Source organism: Ahaetulla prasina, chromosome 2, assembly GCF_028640845.1.
Source record: "Ahaetulla prasina isolate Xishuangbanna chromosome 2, ASM2864084v1, whole genome shotgun sequence".
Lineage (NCBI taxonomy): Eukaryota > Metazoa > Chordata > Lepidosauria > Squamata > Colubridae > Ahaetulla > Ahaetulla prasina.
The window spans coordinates 22,927,727-22,941,093 of NC_080540.1; the positions used below are offsets into that span (position 1 = coordinate 22,927,727).

The 13,367-nt window shown below is 44.7% G+C and overlaps 1 protein-coding gene across 1 annotated transcript in view; it reads left to right on the forward strand.

Moving 5' to 3' along the window:
* The window catches only part of LOC131191804 (laminin subunit beta-1-like), a 123,130-nt gene that overhangs the window by 79,845 nt on the left and 29,918 nt on the right, over positions 1-13,367 (forward strand). Inside the window, exons 21-26 of the mRNA XM_058170287.1 lie at positions 1-202; positions 1,249-1,412; positions 3,937-4,161; positions 6,457-6,671; positions 7,139-7,235; positions 9,035-9,413. The exon at positions 1-202 is cut by the window's left edge and continues 30 nt beyond it. Of these exons, the coding sequence (XP_058026270.1) occupies positions 1-202; positions 1,249-1,412; positions 3,937-4,161; positions 6,457-6,671; positions 7,139-7,235; positions 9,035-9,413 (1,282 nt within the window). The remainder of the gene's footprint in view (positions 203-1,248; positions 1,413-3,936; positions 4,162-6,456; positions 6,672-7,138; positions 7,236-9,034; positions 9,414-13,367) is intronic.

A 13,367-nucleotide genomic window follows, 5' to 3' on the forward strand; every position in this document is an offset into this window, starting at 1 on the left:
CCAAAATCTGCGACCCAGTCAGTGGGCAATGCCAATGCCAGCAGGGTATTGTGGGACGCCAGTGTGATCAGTGTCCACTAGACCAGTGGGGCTTCCCTCACTGCCGTCCTTGTCACTGTAACGGGCATGCAGAGAAATGTGATTCACACACCGGAGCCTGTCAACAATGCCGAGATTATACAGCAGGCCGCCATTGTGAAAGGTGAGTATGGCAAACCAATGGAAAGTTAGAGTAAGGCCCGCTTCACTAAGCCATGATAGAAATGTTGTGCAGAGAACTGTTAATTAAGCATTTTCAATGAATAAAATGTTTTGAGAGATGCTGGACAGGATTATGATCAAATATACAAGTGATATTCTTCCCCCATCTTGTTCTCAGCCTCGAAGCAATCTTGAAGAGCCTTTCATTTATTCCCCCATAAGAATGGCATTATTCTTACTCCGTAGATACCAATCTTCAAAGGAAGAGTTTAGCTGAGCTTGCAGAGTTATTTTAGGAAGAACCTGTGTGACATCTATGAACCACTCTATAAGATGATAGATAAATTGCCTAACTAAATAAACAATTGATGGCATAGGAAGTTAGCAGAAAGTAGGATACCTATGAGTTTGAGGGGGAAGTTGTTAAAAAGGAATACATTGGAGGGTGCTGTAGAGTGCAATATTAACTTGTAGAATCATACAAATTATGAATTAAAGACACTTATAGGTCATCCACTCTAACCCCTTACTCAGAACTGGAATCCAGTAATTATGACTGTATGACTGTAACTTTGTTGCTTGCATCCTCACGATTTATATTAATATTGTTTCCTGATGGCTTATTTGTACCCTATGACTATCATTAAGTGTTGTACCTTATGATTCTTGATAAACGTATCTTTTCTTCTATGTACCCTGACACTTGCCAAGAATCTGATCTTAGATCGCATGATCAAAATGGGGATGCTATGAAGGTTGTAACTGTGAAAAATGGTCATAAGTCACTTTTTTCAGTGCCGTTATAACTTTGAACGGTCACTAAATGAACTGTTGTAAGTTGAGGACTACCTGTATTTGATAAGACCATCTTCTTCATTGGACATTATAATGTTGGTAGTGCTCCACAGAATTTGCTGCAGCAGGTTTGATATAATATCGATTTTTAAGTGCCCGTTCTGGACAATACTAATTCGTGAAAAATAACTTTGAAAGGGTCATGATAATTTCAGATGCTGATCGTTGCTTGGACTTTTGCTTCACCTGCAGGTGCCTGGATGGATACTATGGAGACCCAGTCCTGGGATCAGGGCAACAGTGTCGGCCATGTCCTTGTCCTGGATATCCAGGTTCTCGGCACTATCACGGCATTTCGTGTCAGGCCGAAAGAGACACAAACCAGATTGTTTGCTTGTGTGCTCCTGGCTACACAGGTAAGGTATACAGGTACCGTATTTTTTGGAGTATAAGTTTTTGGGGAGGAAAATAAGAAAAAAAAGCTGATTGGCAGGTGGATTGGCCTCCCGGAATACCCCCAATCATCTGTTCCCAGAGGTGAATTTTAGCAACAGGTTCCTTGGTTGTTGCTTAGTGACAGTTCAGAGTTAAAGCAGACCTCCACAGAGCTACTTACGATCCGATTTCAAAGTTCTGACAGTCATGTGATCACATCTCATAACTGGCTTCTGTTTACGGCCATTTGTGATGTCCCTGGATCACATGACTCTGATTTTCTGTAGGTTTTTTTTTTGCTGTCTTGGGCATTTATTTCTGGTTTCTGGCAAAAAAAAAAAAAAGCCCTTTGGAGAACAGGGATTTGTTTAACAACTATGGCGTTCGCTTAACAAACATTGCAAAAGAGGTCATAAAATCAGGTGCCCTAACAGCTGCCATGACTTATATCTGTAATTACAGGCTCAATTATGGTTGTAAGTCGAGGACAACTTGTATCCTGGGGCAAGGAAGGTGTATGGTTGCCGCAATAATTTAACTTTCAGAATTCTGTGATGCTCCATCCTTTGCAAGGCCACCTTCTCCAGTATCCATTTGAAGCATTATCGGACTCTTGCCACAGTTATGCTGAGTTGACCTGCTCAACATGTGACTCACCAAAAGAATACAATCAGCAGATCCTTGACACCCCCTATGTCTTTTGCAGACCAATGCCGGGAGCAGAAACTGTAGACCCTCAGAGTCCCTGGAGATACTTCATGTGTATGATTGTGTAGTCTTAAGATTTAATAATAATAATAATAATAATAATAATAATAATAATTTAATTTTTATACCGCCCTTCTCCCGAAGGACTCAGGGCGATGAACAGCCAAGTAAAACAATACAATATATTACAATAAAAACTATTTAAAAAACTTATTCCATATGGTCTAAATTTAAATGTAAAATACATAATATAAAAATAAACCCCATTTAAAACGAATTAAGCCAGTCCTGCTCGGAAGAATAGGTACGTCTTCAGCTCATGGCGAAAAGTCCAGAGGTCAGGAAGTTGTCGAAGTCCTGGGGGAAGCTCGTTCCAGATAGAGGCTCCCTCTATCATCCGCGCAGCTGCATTCTGGACCAACTGAAGCCTCCGGGTGCTCCTCAAGGGGAGTGTCGTGTCCCACTCCTCCGCTGACGGCTGGGTCCGGGAAATCCGAATCAGGCTTGCCTCTGCAGCTCTGCCCAAAGTCCTAGCAAAGTCCTCAGAGCAGGCAGGAGACCAGTAAGTGACTTCAGCAAGATAAGTTTGACTTTTGCCTGACTCAGAGACTGCCAGAAAGTAGCTCCTTTATATAGGCCATGGGGTGTGGCTCCATGACTCAGCACTCATTAAGGCCTGCCTCCTTCCTCTGTTGCCTCCGCCTCTCCAATCTTCTGATGCGAGGGTCACTCCAATCAGCTGTTCTTGGGAGTAAACCCTCCTCAGGCTCACCTGCTGTGGATGAGGGGGAGGGGTCTAGCTGCTCCGTTTGCCTGGGCATGGAGTCAGGGCTGGGGCAGGGAGATGCTCCTTCTTCTGCAGTTTGTGGGGGCATGGAGCCAGGACTTGGGCCGGAAGGCATACATTCCTCAGTGTTGGGGAGCAGGTAAGAAGGCCCCGGATGCTCTGAGGGCGGGCAAGACACAACAGGGAGCCCCATGTAGAGAGCATTGCAGTAGTCCAGGCGAGAAGTGACGAGGGCGTGAGTGACCGTGCATAAGGCATCCCGGTCTAGAAAGGGGCGCAACTGGCGGACCAGGCGAACCTGGTAAAAAGCTCTCCTGGAGACGGTCGCCAAATGATCTTCAAAAGACAACCATCCATCCAGGAGAACACCCAGATTGCACACCTTCTCCATTGGGGCCAATGATTCGCCCCCAACAGTCAGCCGCGGTTGCAGCTGGCTGTACCAGGATGCCGGCATCCACAGCCACTCAGTCTTGGAGGGGTTGAGCTTGAGCCTGTTTCTCCCCATCCAGACCCGCACGGTCTCCAAACACCGAGACAACACTTCGACAGCTTCATTGGGGTGGTCAGGGGTGGAAATGTACAGCTGGGTGTCATCTGCTTACATTTGCAAGCCAATCACTTGGTTTATTTTCTGCTAATTTTCCCTCCCTTCCATGCACATACAGACATACAGTACACACCCAACTGGGACAGTGAATGTAATTATTAACAGAAGAACAGAGTTGGAAGGGACCTTGGAGGTCTTCTAGTCCAACCCCCTGCTTAGGCAGGAAACCCTACACAACTTCAGACAAATGGTTATCCAACATCTGACTTTGAGCACCAGAAATCCTATGAATCCCAATTTCCTCAGCCAACGTCAACCCAATTCCTTCTCCCAATTTCTCAGAAATTCAGTAGTATTGGCTGATTGTAAAGTAGCGGAAGGAAGGGGAAGGAGAAAGTTCCATTTTTTAAATATATATATATATATCTATCTCATGGATAACTTGCTTTTTTTCTGGCAGGGCCACGATGTGATCGTTGTTCCCCTGGCTATTTTGGAAGCCCTGGCCAGGAAGGTGGTGTCTGCCGCCCTTGTCAGTGTAACAATAACATTGACCCGAGTGACCCCGAGGCCTGTGACCCACATACTGGTCAGTGTCTCCATTGCCTTTACAACACTGGTGGACCCCACTGTGCCGAATGTCAGCCTGGCTACTATGGCAATGCCTTCCAACGGAGCTGCCGACGTGAGTGATAGCAACAACAATAGCACTTAGACTTACATACCTCTTCATGGCCCAGGGGTTGGGGACCCCTGATATAGAACAGCGGTCACCAACTGGTGGTCCGCAAGAAAATTTTGGTGGTCCGCAAAATATTATTAGCATTTTTTTATATTGCACTAAATCAGGGGTCCTCAAACTATGGCCCCTGGGCCAAATACGTGCAATGAATGCTTGTGTTGCTGCCGAGAATCTCCCCCTTCGGGGTCTTTTTGTGCGGGCTGGAGGGGGACAGAAATTCCGACTTGGGGTCTGCTTTGGCCTCCTGGTGTGGGGCTTTGGGTGAAGGCTGGAGGGAAGTGCCACTGGTGGCAAAGAGCTGGAGGGTCTTGTTCCAGCGGGACTGCCTCATGGCCTGGAACTGGCTGACCATCTCAGCCCACTGAGCCTCCAGGCGCCGGTACCTGGCCTTGCACTCCCGCCGGTCTTCCCTGTGCTTGGAAAGCCTATGCTCCTAGTCCATAGTGGGGTGCTTCTGCTGAGCCTCCTTCTTGGTCAGATCCAATTTGAACTGAGCTGTTTTGCCAACTCTTTCTTGTGGTGGCTGCTTAGCTCCAACAACTGCTTCCTGTTGGGGCCCTAAGGAGCCCGGGCAGGTAAGCGAGGCGTGGCTAGGAGGGGAGGGGCGAGTAGAGGTTGGCGAGCCCCTTGACATGAGTGACATCAAGTTGGTCATGCCCACCCAGTCACATGACCACCTAGCCACGCCCACCCAGCTAGTCATTAAGCAGATCATATTAGTGGTCCACAGGATTTAAAATTATGAATTTAGTGGTCCCTGAGGTCCAAAAGGTTGGGGACTCCTGATATAGAACATAGAATCACAGGGCTGGAAGGGACCTTGGAGGTCTTCTAGTCCAACCCCCTGCTCAAGGCAGGAGACCTTACACTATCTTGGTCAAATGGTTGTCCAGTGTATGTTTGAATTTATATTCAAAAATCACATTTTGGTCCTCCTGGTTTCTGTCCAAAATTTCAGTTCTCATTCACACCAGTAATTCTGTGAACAATCATTGGGATTGGAGCCTACGTATACAGGTATCAGTGGGAGAAAATTTAGAGCCTTCTTTCATGTAGTTTCTGTATCTGTGTCAGAGGTGGTATTCAGCCAGTTCAGACCGGTTCACCCAAACTGGTGGCGGAAATCGTGGGTAGCTCCCCCCCCCCGATCTATGTCGACCTATTTAGGCACATTTTTGAGGTCGGGCGCATGCATGGAAGGCGCACACGCAGGGCGAACCGGTGGTAACAAAATGTGAAACCCACCACTGATCTGAGTCAATGTTGGCCCCTTTTCCCCATGTTAATTCGCATCCCAGCTTTCTTTCAACTTCACTCAATATTTTGTATTTTAAACTAATTTTAGCTGGATTCCTAGAAAAAGAAGTAAGCTGATTTAGAAGTAGGGCAGCTAATCAGGGCTTAGTTTATCTGCTCCAAATTTAGCAGTCATGGAGTTAATTCCCATTTCCCAACAATCAATGGTGAAATCCAAATTTTTGTACTACCGGTTCTGTGGGCGTGGCTTGGTGGGCGTGGCTTGGTGGGCATGGCAGGGGAAGGATACTGCAAAATCTCCATTCCCACCCCACTTTGGGACCAGCCAGAGGTGGTATTTGCCAGTTCTCGGAACTACTCAAAATTTCCGCTACCGGTTCTCCAGAACCTGTCAGAACCTGCTGGATTTCATTCCTGCCAATAACCCCAGAAGATTCCAGTGCTTTCCCAGCCCTTCTCCTTCCTCCCAAAATCACATATACAGTCTGTGCATTTGTCCATCTGAATTAGCGCATGTATATTTGCCTGGTCATGTATAAAACATTCCTCTTGAACAGCTAATAGCTTAATCAATCCAGAGAAGCCTCAAAAATCTTCTGGGCCGGGATTTCAATGGATGTGCATATTAACCCAAATCCTGGCACAGCTGCACACTAGCAAAGAGCTGTTCTCAAACTGGATTCGGAGGGGGTGGGTGGGAGGAATGAGACTTCTCAAAAAAAAAAAAGACATCAGTGAAAGATCCTACGTGATTCTTACAACTGCACCTGAAGCAAAATCAACATATGCTTATGTATTCCTTCTGAAATTCTTAAACGCTACATTATTCTGCAGTCTGATGAATCGCACCGGATCCCACAGGTGGGTGAAACAGAAATTTTGTTTGTGGATTCCAGAGAAATTCTTGGCAGGAAAAGCTGTGAGCCAGGCAGGGAGGGAGGTTGCGGCTTTCCTGATGCTAATCCTTACTTTTTCTCCCAGGCTGCACTTGTAATGAACAGGGCACTTTGCCCACCCACTGCTCCGAAGGCATCTGCCATTGCGATCAAACTACAGGTCATTGCCCCTGCCGTGCTAACGTGGTGGAAAAGAACTGCGACAGATGTGCCCAGAACTTCTGGGGTTTTGGCAGCGACTTGGGCTGCCAACCATGTAACTGTGATCCGACCCATTCGCTACGCGCAGACTGCAACATGGTGAGGGGCTAAGACCTTGGAAAGTTTAACCCCAAATAAATAGAATAGAATAGAATAGAATAGAATTTTTTATTGGCCAAGTGTGATTGGACACACAAAGAATTTGTCTTGGTGCATATGCTCTCAGTGTACATAAAAGAAAAGATACCTTCATCAAGGTACAACATTTACAACACAATTGATGGTCGGTATATCAATATAAATCATAAGGATTACCAGCAACAAAGTTACAGTCATACAGTCATAAGTGGAAAGAGATTGATGATGGGAACGATGAGAAGATTAATAGTAGTGCAGATTTAGTAAATAGTTTGACAGTGTTGAGGGAATTATTTGTTTAGCAGAATGATGGCCTTCGGGGAAAAAACAGTGCTAAAACAGGCCCTGTGACTTTGAGGCTTCTATATCACTGCCCTCATTCTAAATTGCTTTTCCCCCACACACCCCATCCCTTTTTTAAAAATCAGTTTACAGGACAATGCCACTGCCAGCCAGGTTTTGGAGGTCGTGTTTGTTCTCATTGCCAAGAAAACCACTGGGGCGACCCAGAAGAGCAGTGCTTAGGTAAATATAAATAAATCCCGTTAAAGACCTTGGAGTTTTCATGTCAAATGATCTAAGTGCCAAAGCCCACTGCAACTACATAGCAAAAAAAGCTCTAAGAGTTGTAAACCTAATTTTGCGCAGCTTCTTTTCCAAAAACACCACACTACTAACCAGAGCATATAAAACATTTGCTAGACCAATTCTAGAATACAGCTCACCTGTTTGGAACCCTCACCACATCTCTGACATCAATACAATTGAACGTGTCCAGAAATATTTTACAAGAAGAGTTCTCCATTCCTCTGAAAACAACAAAATACCTTATCCCACCAGACTTGAAATCCTAGGCTTAGAAAACTTGGAACTCATTGCCGACAAGACCTAAGTTTAACTCACAGAATCATCTATTGTAATGTCCTTCCTGTCAAAGACTACTTCAGCTTTAATTGCAATAATACAAGGGCAACCAATAGATTTAAACTTAATGTAAACCGCTTTAATCTAGATTGCAGAAAATACGACTTCTGCAACAGAATCATCAGTGCTTGGAATACTTTACCTGACTCTGTGGTCTCTTCCCATAATCCTAACAGCTTTAACCAAAAACTTTCTACTATTGACCTCACCCCATTCCTAAGAGGACCATATATGCATAAGCGCACAAACGTGCCTACCGTTCCTGTCCTATTGTTTTTCTTTTCTTCTTCCTATATATGTTTATATGTGTATATACTATATAATCTTTTTGTATGATGTTGTGACAAAATAAATAAATAAATAAATAAATAAATATGAGCATCAAATGTAATCAGGCATTTTCTACCAACAATACAATGCGCGCACAGAACAGTATATTGGAAACCCTATCAAATTAAGAGTTGGATGTTTGGGAGGTTGTTCTCGTGGGAATAAGTCCAGATTGAAAACCAGCTTCCCCCAGTTTGGCATATTAGATGTCTCCTGCCATCATTCTCTCATTAGAATCAAAACTCTTAAATTCTAATCGAAGCTAGAAAATGGAACTATCTCCGTACAAATGAAAATGTGAAATGTCTCATACAATGGTAGGCTTACCATGAGGGAGTGGAATATATTAGTTTTATGATATTTCAGGTTGCTTGTTTATGCCTCCATATTTTGGTATCTGTGCTTGATTTTCTTTATTGTGTTATTTATTTATATTAAATAAATATTGAGTTTAAATGTTGCATTCACAATTTTTTAAAAAAAATTGAAGCTGCACACTTGGGGAAGATACCAAATTGGTATCTTGCTCTAACCTCCATTTCCTATCAAACATATTCTGTAATTTAGTAAAGGTAAAGGTAAAGGTTCTCGTCGCACATATGTGCTAGTCGTTCCCGGCGCTGTTCGAAGACATCTCCGTGGTCATGTGGCCGGCATGACTAAACGCCAAAGGCACACGGAACGCTGTTACCTTCCCACCAAAGATGGTCCCTATTTTACGACTTGCATTTTTTATGTGTGCTTTCGAACTGCTAGGTTGGCAGAAGCTGGGACAAGTAACGGGAGCTCACCCCCTTATATGGCACTAGGGATTCGAACCGCTGAACTGCCGAGCTTTTGCTTGACAAACTCAGCATCTTAGCCACTGAGCCACTGTGTCCCTGTAATTTAGTAGTGGACCCAAAATATTAAAAATAATATTAACAATTATATATGATGATCCTTCCTTCCTTCCTTCCTTCCTTCCTTCCTTAATTTTTCTTTCTCTTTCTTTCTTTCTCTCTCTCTCTCTCTCTCTCATTAGCTCATTAACTTTTCTTGGATATGATCTCCGTCTTTGCCCTCTGCAGCTTGTCAATGTGACCCGATCGGCTCTGAGAGCCCGCAGTGTGACCGTCTCACTGGACATTGTTTATGCCGCAGCGGCTTTACGGGGAGAAACTGTAACCAGTGCCAACGTGGTTTCCAGAAGAATTTTCCCCACTGTTCTCCCTGCCATAAGTGCTTTGGCCAGTGGGATCTCGTGCTGAACCAGCTCAATGAACAGCTGCAAAGGCTGCAGGACAGAGTGCGGGCCCTGAAGGAAGGTGGCCCCATACCTGAAGCCAGCAACAGCCGTCTGCGCAGCCTGGAGAGCAGCTTGGCTTGGGTGGAGCAGCTTCTGATGGATGGAAAGAGTCTGAGTGGTTCTGTGCTGCAGCAGCTCAACAACCTGCTAGCAGATACAAGGTAGGAGAAATAGGTATGCCAATAGGTAGGAGGTGGGGAGAACAGGTAGGAGAAACAGAGATACGGTCTCTTGTTCGTTTTCTGTGCATGACACATACTCTGCTTTTTGATGATGATGATCATTATCATCATCAGCTGTTGTTGAAAGTAAAGCTTAAGAGCATCTTAGTGAATTCTCTGTACAGTTAATAAGCTGCAGACCAGGGGTGGGTGTCGTGTCCCACTCCTCCGCTGACGGCCGGGTCAGGGAAATCCGAATCAGGCGTGCCTCTGCAGCTCTGCCAAAGTCCTAGCAAAGTTCTCAAGGCAGGCAGGAGACCAGGAAGTGACTTCAGCAAGATATGTTAGACTTTGCCTGACTCAGAGAATGCCAGAAAGCAGATCCTTTATATAGGCCATGGGGTGTGGCTCCATGACTCAGCACTTATCCAGGCCTGCCCCTCCCTTCCTTCTGTCGCCGCTGCCTATCAATTCTTCTGAAGTGAGGGTCACTCCAGTCTGCAGCTGTTGGTAATTGACCTTCCTCAGGCTCACATGCTGTGGGGGAGGGGGAGGGGTCTAGTTGGGCATGGAGCCAGAGCTGGGGGCTGGAGGTACTTCTTCCTCCTCAGCCTGTCTGGACATGGAGCCAGGGCTGGGGCCGGGAGGCATACTAGGATATTCCTCAGTGTTCGGAAGCAGATAAGAAGGCCCCGGCTGCGGTGAGAGCGGGCGAGACACAACAGTGGGTTCTACTTACCTTTACTACCGGTTTGCATTGTGCCTGTGCGCACGCACTCGCTCTGCTCACACACATGCACATTGATGACGTTTGGGTCAGTGGGCATTGCCTCCCGCCAGTTTTACTACCGGTTCTATAGAACTGGTCCGAACCGGGGGCAACCCACCTCTGCTGCAGACCTTGCCTAGAATTCACTAAGATGACCTTAAGCCTTACTTTCTATTACCATGCTATTTTTTGCCTAGACGTCTGTAGTGACTTAGTGACTTCTAGGCAAAAAAAATCATGGTATGTTAAAGAAAACCACAAATGGCAGATTCACTTAATGACCATGTAATTCACTTAACGACTGTGATTATTCACTTCATGACCATGACGTAAAATTGGGTGCGGCTCACTTAATGACTGCCTTAGCTACTGGCGTTCTAATCCCAACTGTGTCAAGGAAGAAGGAAGTGACTTCAGATTAACGAACAAAGACCAGGCAAGGTGAGAAATGAACCCAGAGTAAATCCTTACTCTCTTTATCTGTTGCCTACGGCCCCCTGGTGGACAGTAGTTGAAGAGGCACTGTTCAGGTAGTCCTCGACTTATGACCACAATTGAGCCCAACATTTTCGTTGCTAAGTGAGAGATTTGTTAAGTCAGTTTTGCCTCATTTAATGATCTTTCTTGCCACAGTTGTTAAGTTAGGTTGTTAAATGAATCGGGCTTCCCTATTGACTTTGCTTGTCGGAAGATCGCAAAAGGTCATCAAATGACCCCAGACACTGTAGCTGTCACGAGTACAAGTCAGTTGCCAAGTTTCTGAATTCTGATCATGTGACAATAGGGATCCTGCAACGGTGCTCCCCTTGAGGTGCACTCGAAGGCTTCAGCTAGTCCAGAATGCAGCTGCGCGGGTGATAGAGGGAGTGTCGCGTACCTCCCATGTAACACCCCTCCTGCGTGCACTGGCTTCCTGTGGCTTTTCGGGTGCACTTTAAGGTTTTGGTTATGACCTTTAAAGCGCTCCATGGCTTAGGGCCTGGGTACTTACGGGACCGCCTACTGTTACCATATGCCTCCCACCGACCCGTACGCTCTCACAGAGAGGGACTTCTCAGGGTGCCGTCCGCCAAGCAATGTCGGCTGGCGGCCCCCAGGGGAAGGTCCTTCTCTGTGGGGGCTCCCACACTCTGGAACGAACTTCCCCCGGGTTTACGCCAAATACCTGACCTTCGGACCTTTTGCCGCGAACTGAAGACACATCTTTTTATTCGCGCGGGGCTGGCTTAAATTTTATGGATTTTATAGTTATTATTAATTTTAAACGGGGTTTTAGTTTTTATATATTTTTAAATTTTTAGGCAAATTATAATAAGTTTTTTAATTTTACATTTTATATATAGTGTCTTGTTTGTTTTTATTTGCCTGTACACCGCCCTGAGTCCTTCGGGAGAAGGGCGGTATAAAAATCAAATAAATAAAAATCAAATAAATGAAATGAACGGTTGTAGGTATGAGAAACAGTCATAAGACACTTTTTTCAGTGCTGTTGTAACTTTGAATGGTCATTAAACAAAACGTTATAAATCAAGGATTAACTGTTCTTCGCACTCCACCTCTCACAGAAGCAACAATACGTACATACAGGGTCTTGAAAATTATACAGTTCATACAATTTTGGAATTTTACTTATAATGATAATTCTAGGGGTTTTTTTAATGACTTTTTAAAAACCATGGATGCCTAGCCTTTCCTTTGAAAAGTCTTCCTGAATTAAAGTTCTATACCTGTCATGGTGAAGCTACGGCACGTGTGCCGGAAGTGGCATGCAGAGCTATTTCTCTGGGCACGTGAGCTGTTGTCTGTTACTCTTCTGGGTTCCGGCTAGCCAGCCAGCTGGTCTTCACATGCACAGGAGCGCCAGAAACCTTTCTGGCACCTATTGCTGAAATGGGGGGGAGGGTTGCGCGCGTGCGGGGTGGGTGGGAGAGCGTGCGCACTGGAAACTGGAAGAGCAGCCGCCTGGCGCGCATGCGTATGCCAGGAAGATGAGTTTTTGGTGTTTGGCATGCACACGCGTACCATCCAGCTGGTCTTTGCACATGCATGCATACCAAAAATTGGAAGACCAGGTGGCCAGGCGCACGCATATGCGCACCAGGCAGCTGCTCTTTTAGTTTCCAGCGCGCACGGCCTCCCACCCACTCACCCCGCACGCGCGCATGCCCCCCCCCCACGTTTCAATACTAGGTGCCGAAAAGGTTCACCAACACTGTTGTATACCTTTAAAGAGAGGAAGAGAATAAAGGGGATATGCATCACTGAATTATTTTCTTTCTGTATTTCATTTGTATCAGCCCCTCGCTCCAAGTCCTCTGTCGTGTTCATGGTTGTATAATTTATGTGTGGCTAATTTCCATTGATCTGGTTTTGTTTGATTGTCTTAAATTTATGGCTTTTCTCGTTTTTCTTTTTCAAATCTTACTGAATTTGACTTTGAAGTTTTTCTTTTAAAGCAGAAGGATATCCCCCTTGAGAAAAATACAGACCATTGAATTATTTTGCTTCTGCATCTAATTTACAGCTAGTCCTCGACTTAGAACCATTCATTTAATGACCATTCAAAGTTACAACAGCACTGAAAAAAGTCACATATGACCGTTTCTCACACTTACAACCGTTGCAGCATCCCCATAGTCATGTGATCAAAATTTGGATGCAAAATAAAAATCAATCTCAGGAGCATATAAAGAGATTGTATAATGTGTTACTTGAAATAGACTCTGAAAGGGATTTGGTAAAGGACTGTATGATAAAGTGGGCACAAAATTTTCAGGAGCCAATATTATTGGAAACTTGGGAAAAAATTTGGGTTAGAAATGTTAAATTTATGCAGGCACAGAATCTGAGGGAAAATTTTTATAAAATGTTTTATAGATGGCATTTAGATCCTAAGAAACTATCATGTATGTATCCAGATATGCAAGCAAAATGTTGGGGATGTCATTGTGATGACGCTACATATTTTCATATTTGGTGGACTTGTAAGAATATTAAGGCTTTTTGGATAAGAATTTGGTGGATTCTACAAAATGTTCTGAAAAAGAAAATAAAGTTCCTGCCGCAATTTTTTCTGCTGGGAATTATCACGGACTGTACAGTGAGACTAAATTGATTTTAAATCTAATAACAGCAGCAAGATTACTGATAGGACAGTATTGGAAGAAAAAAGAAGTACCCACAAT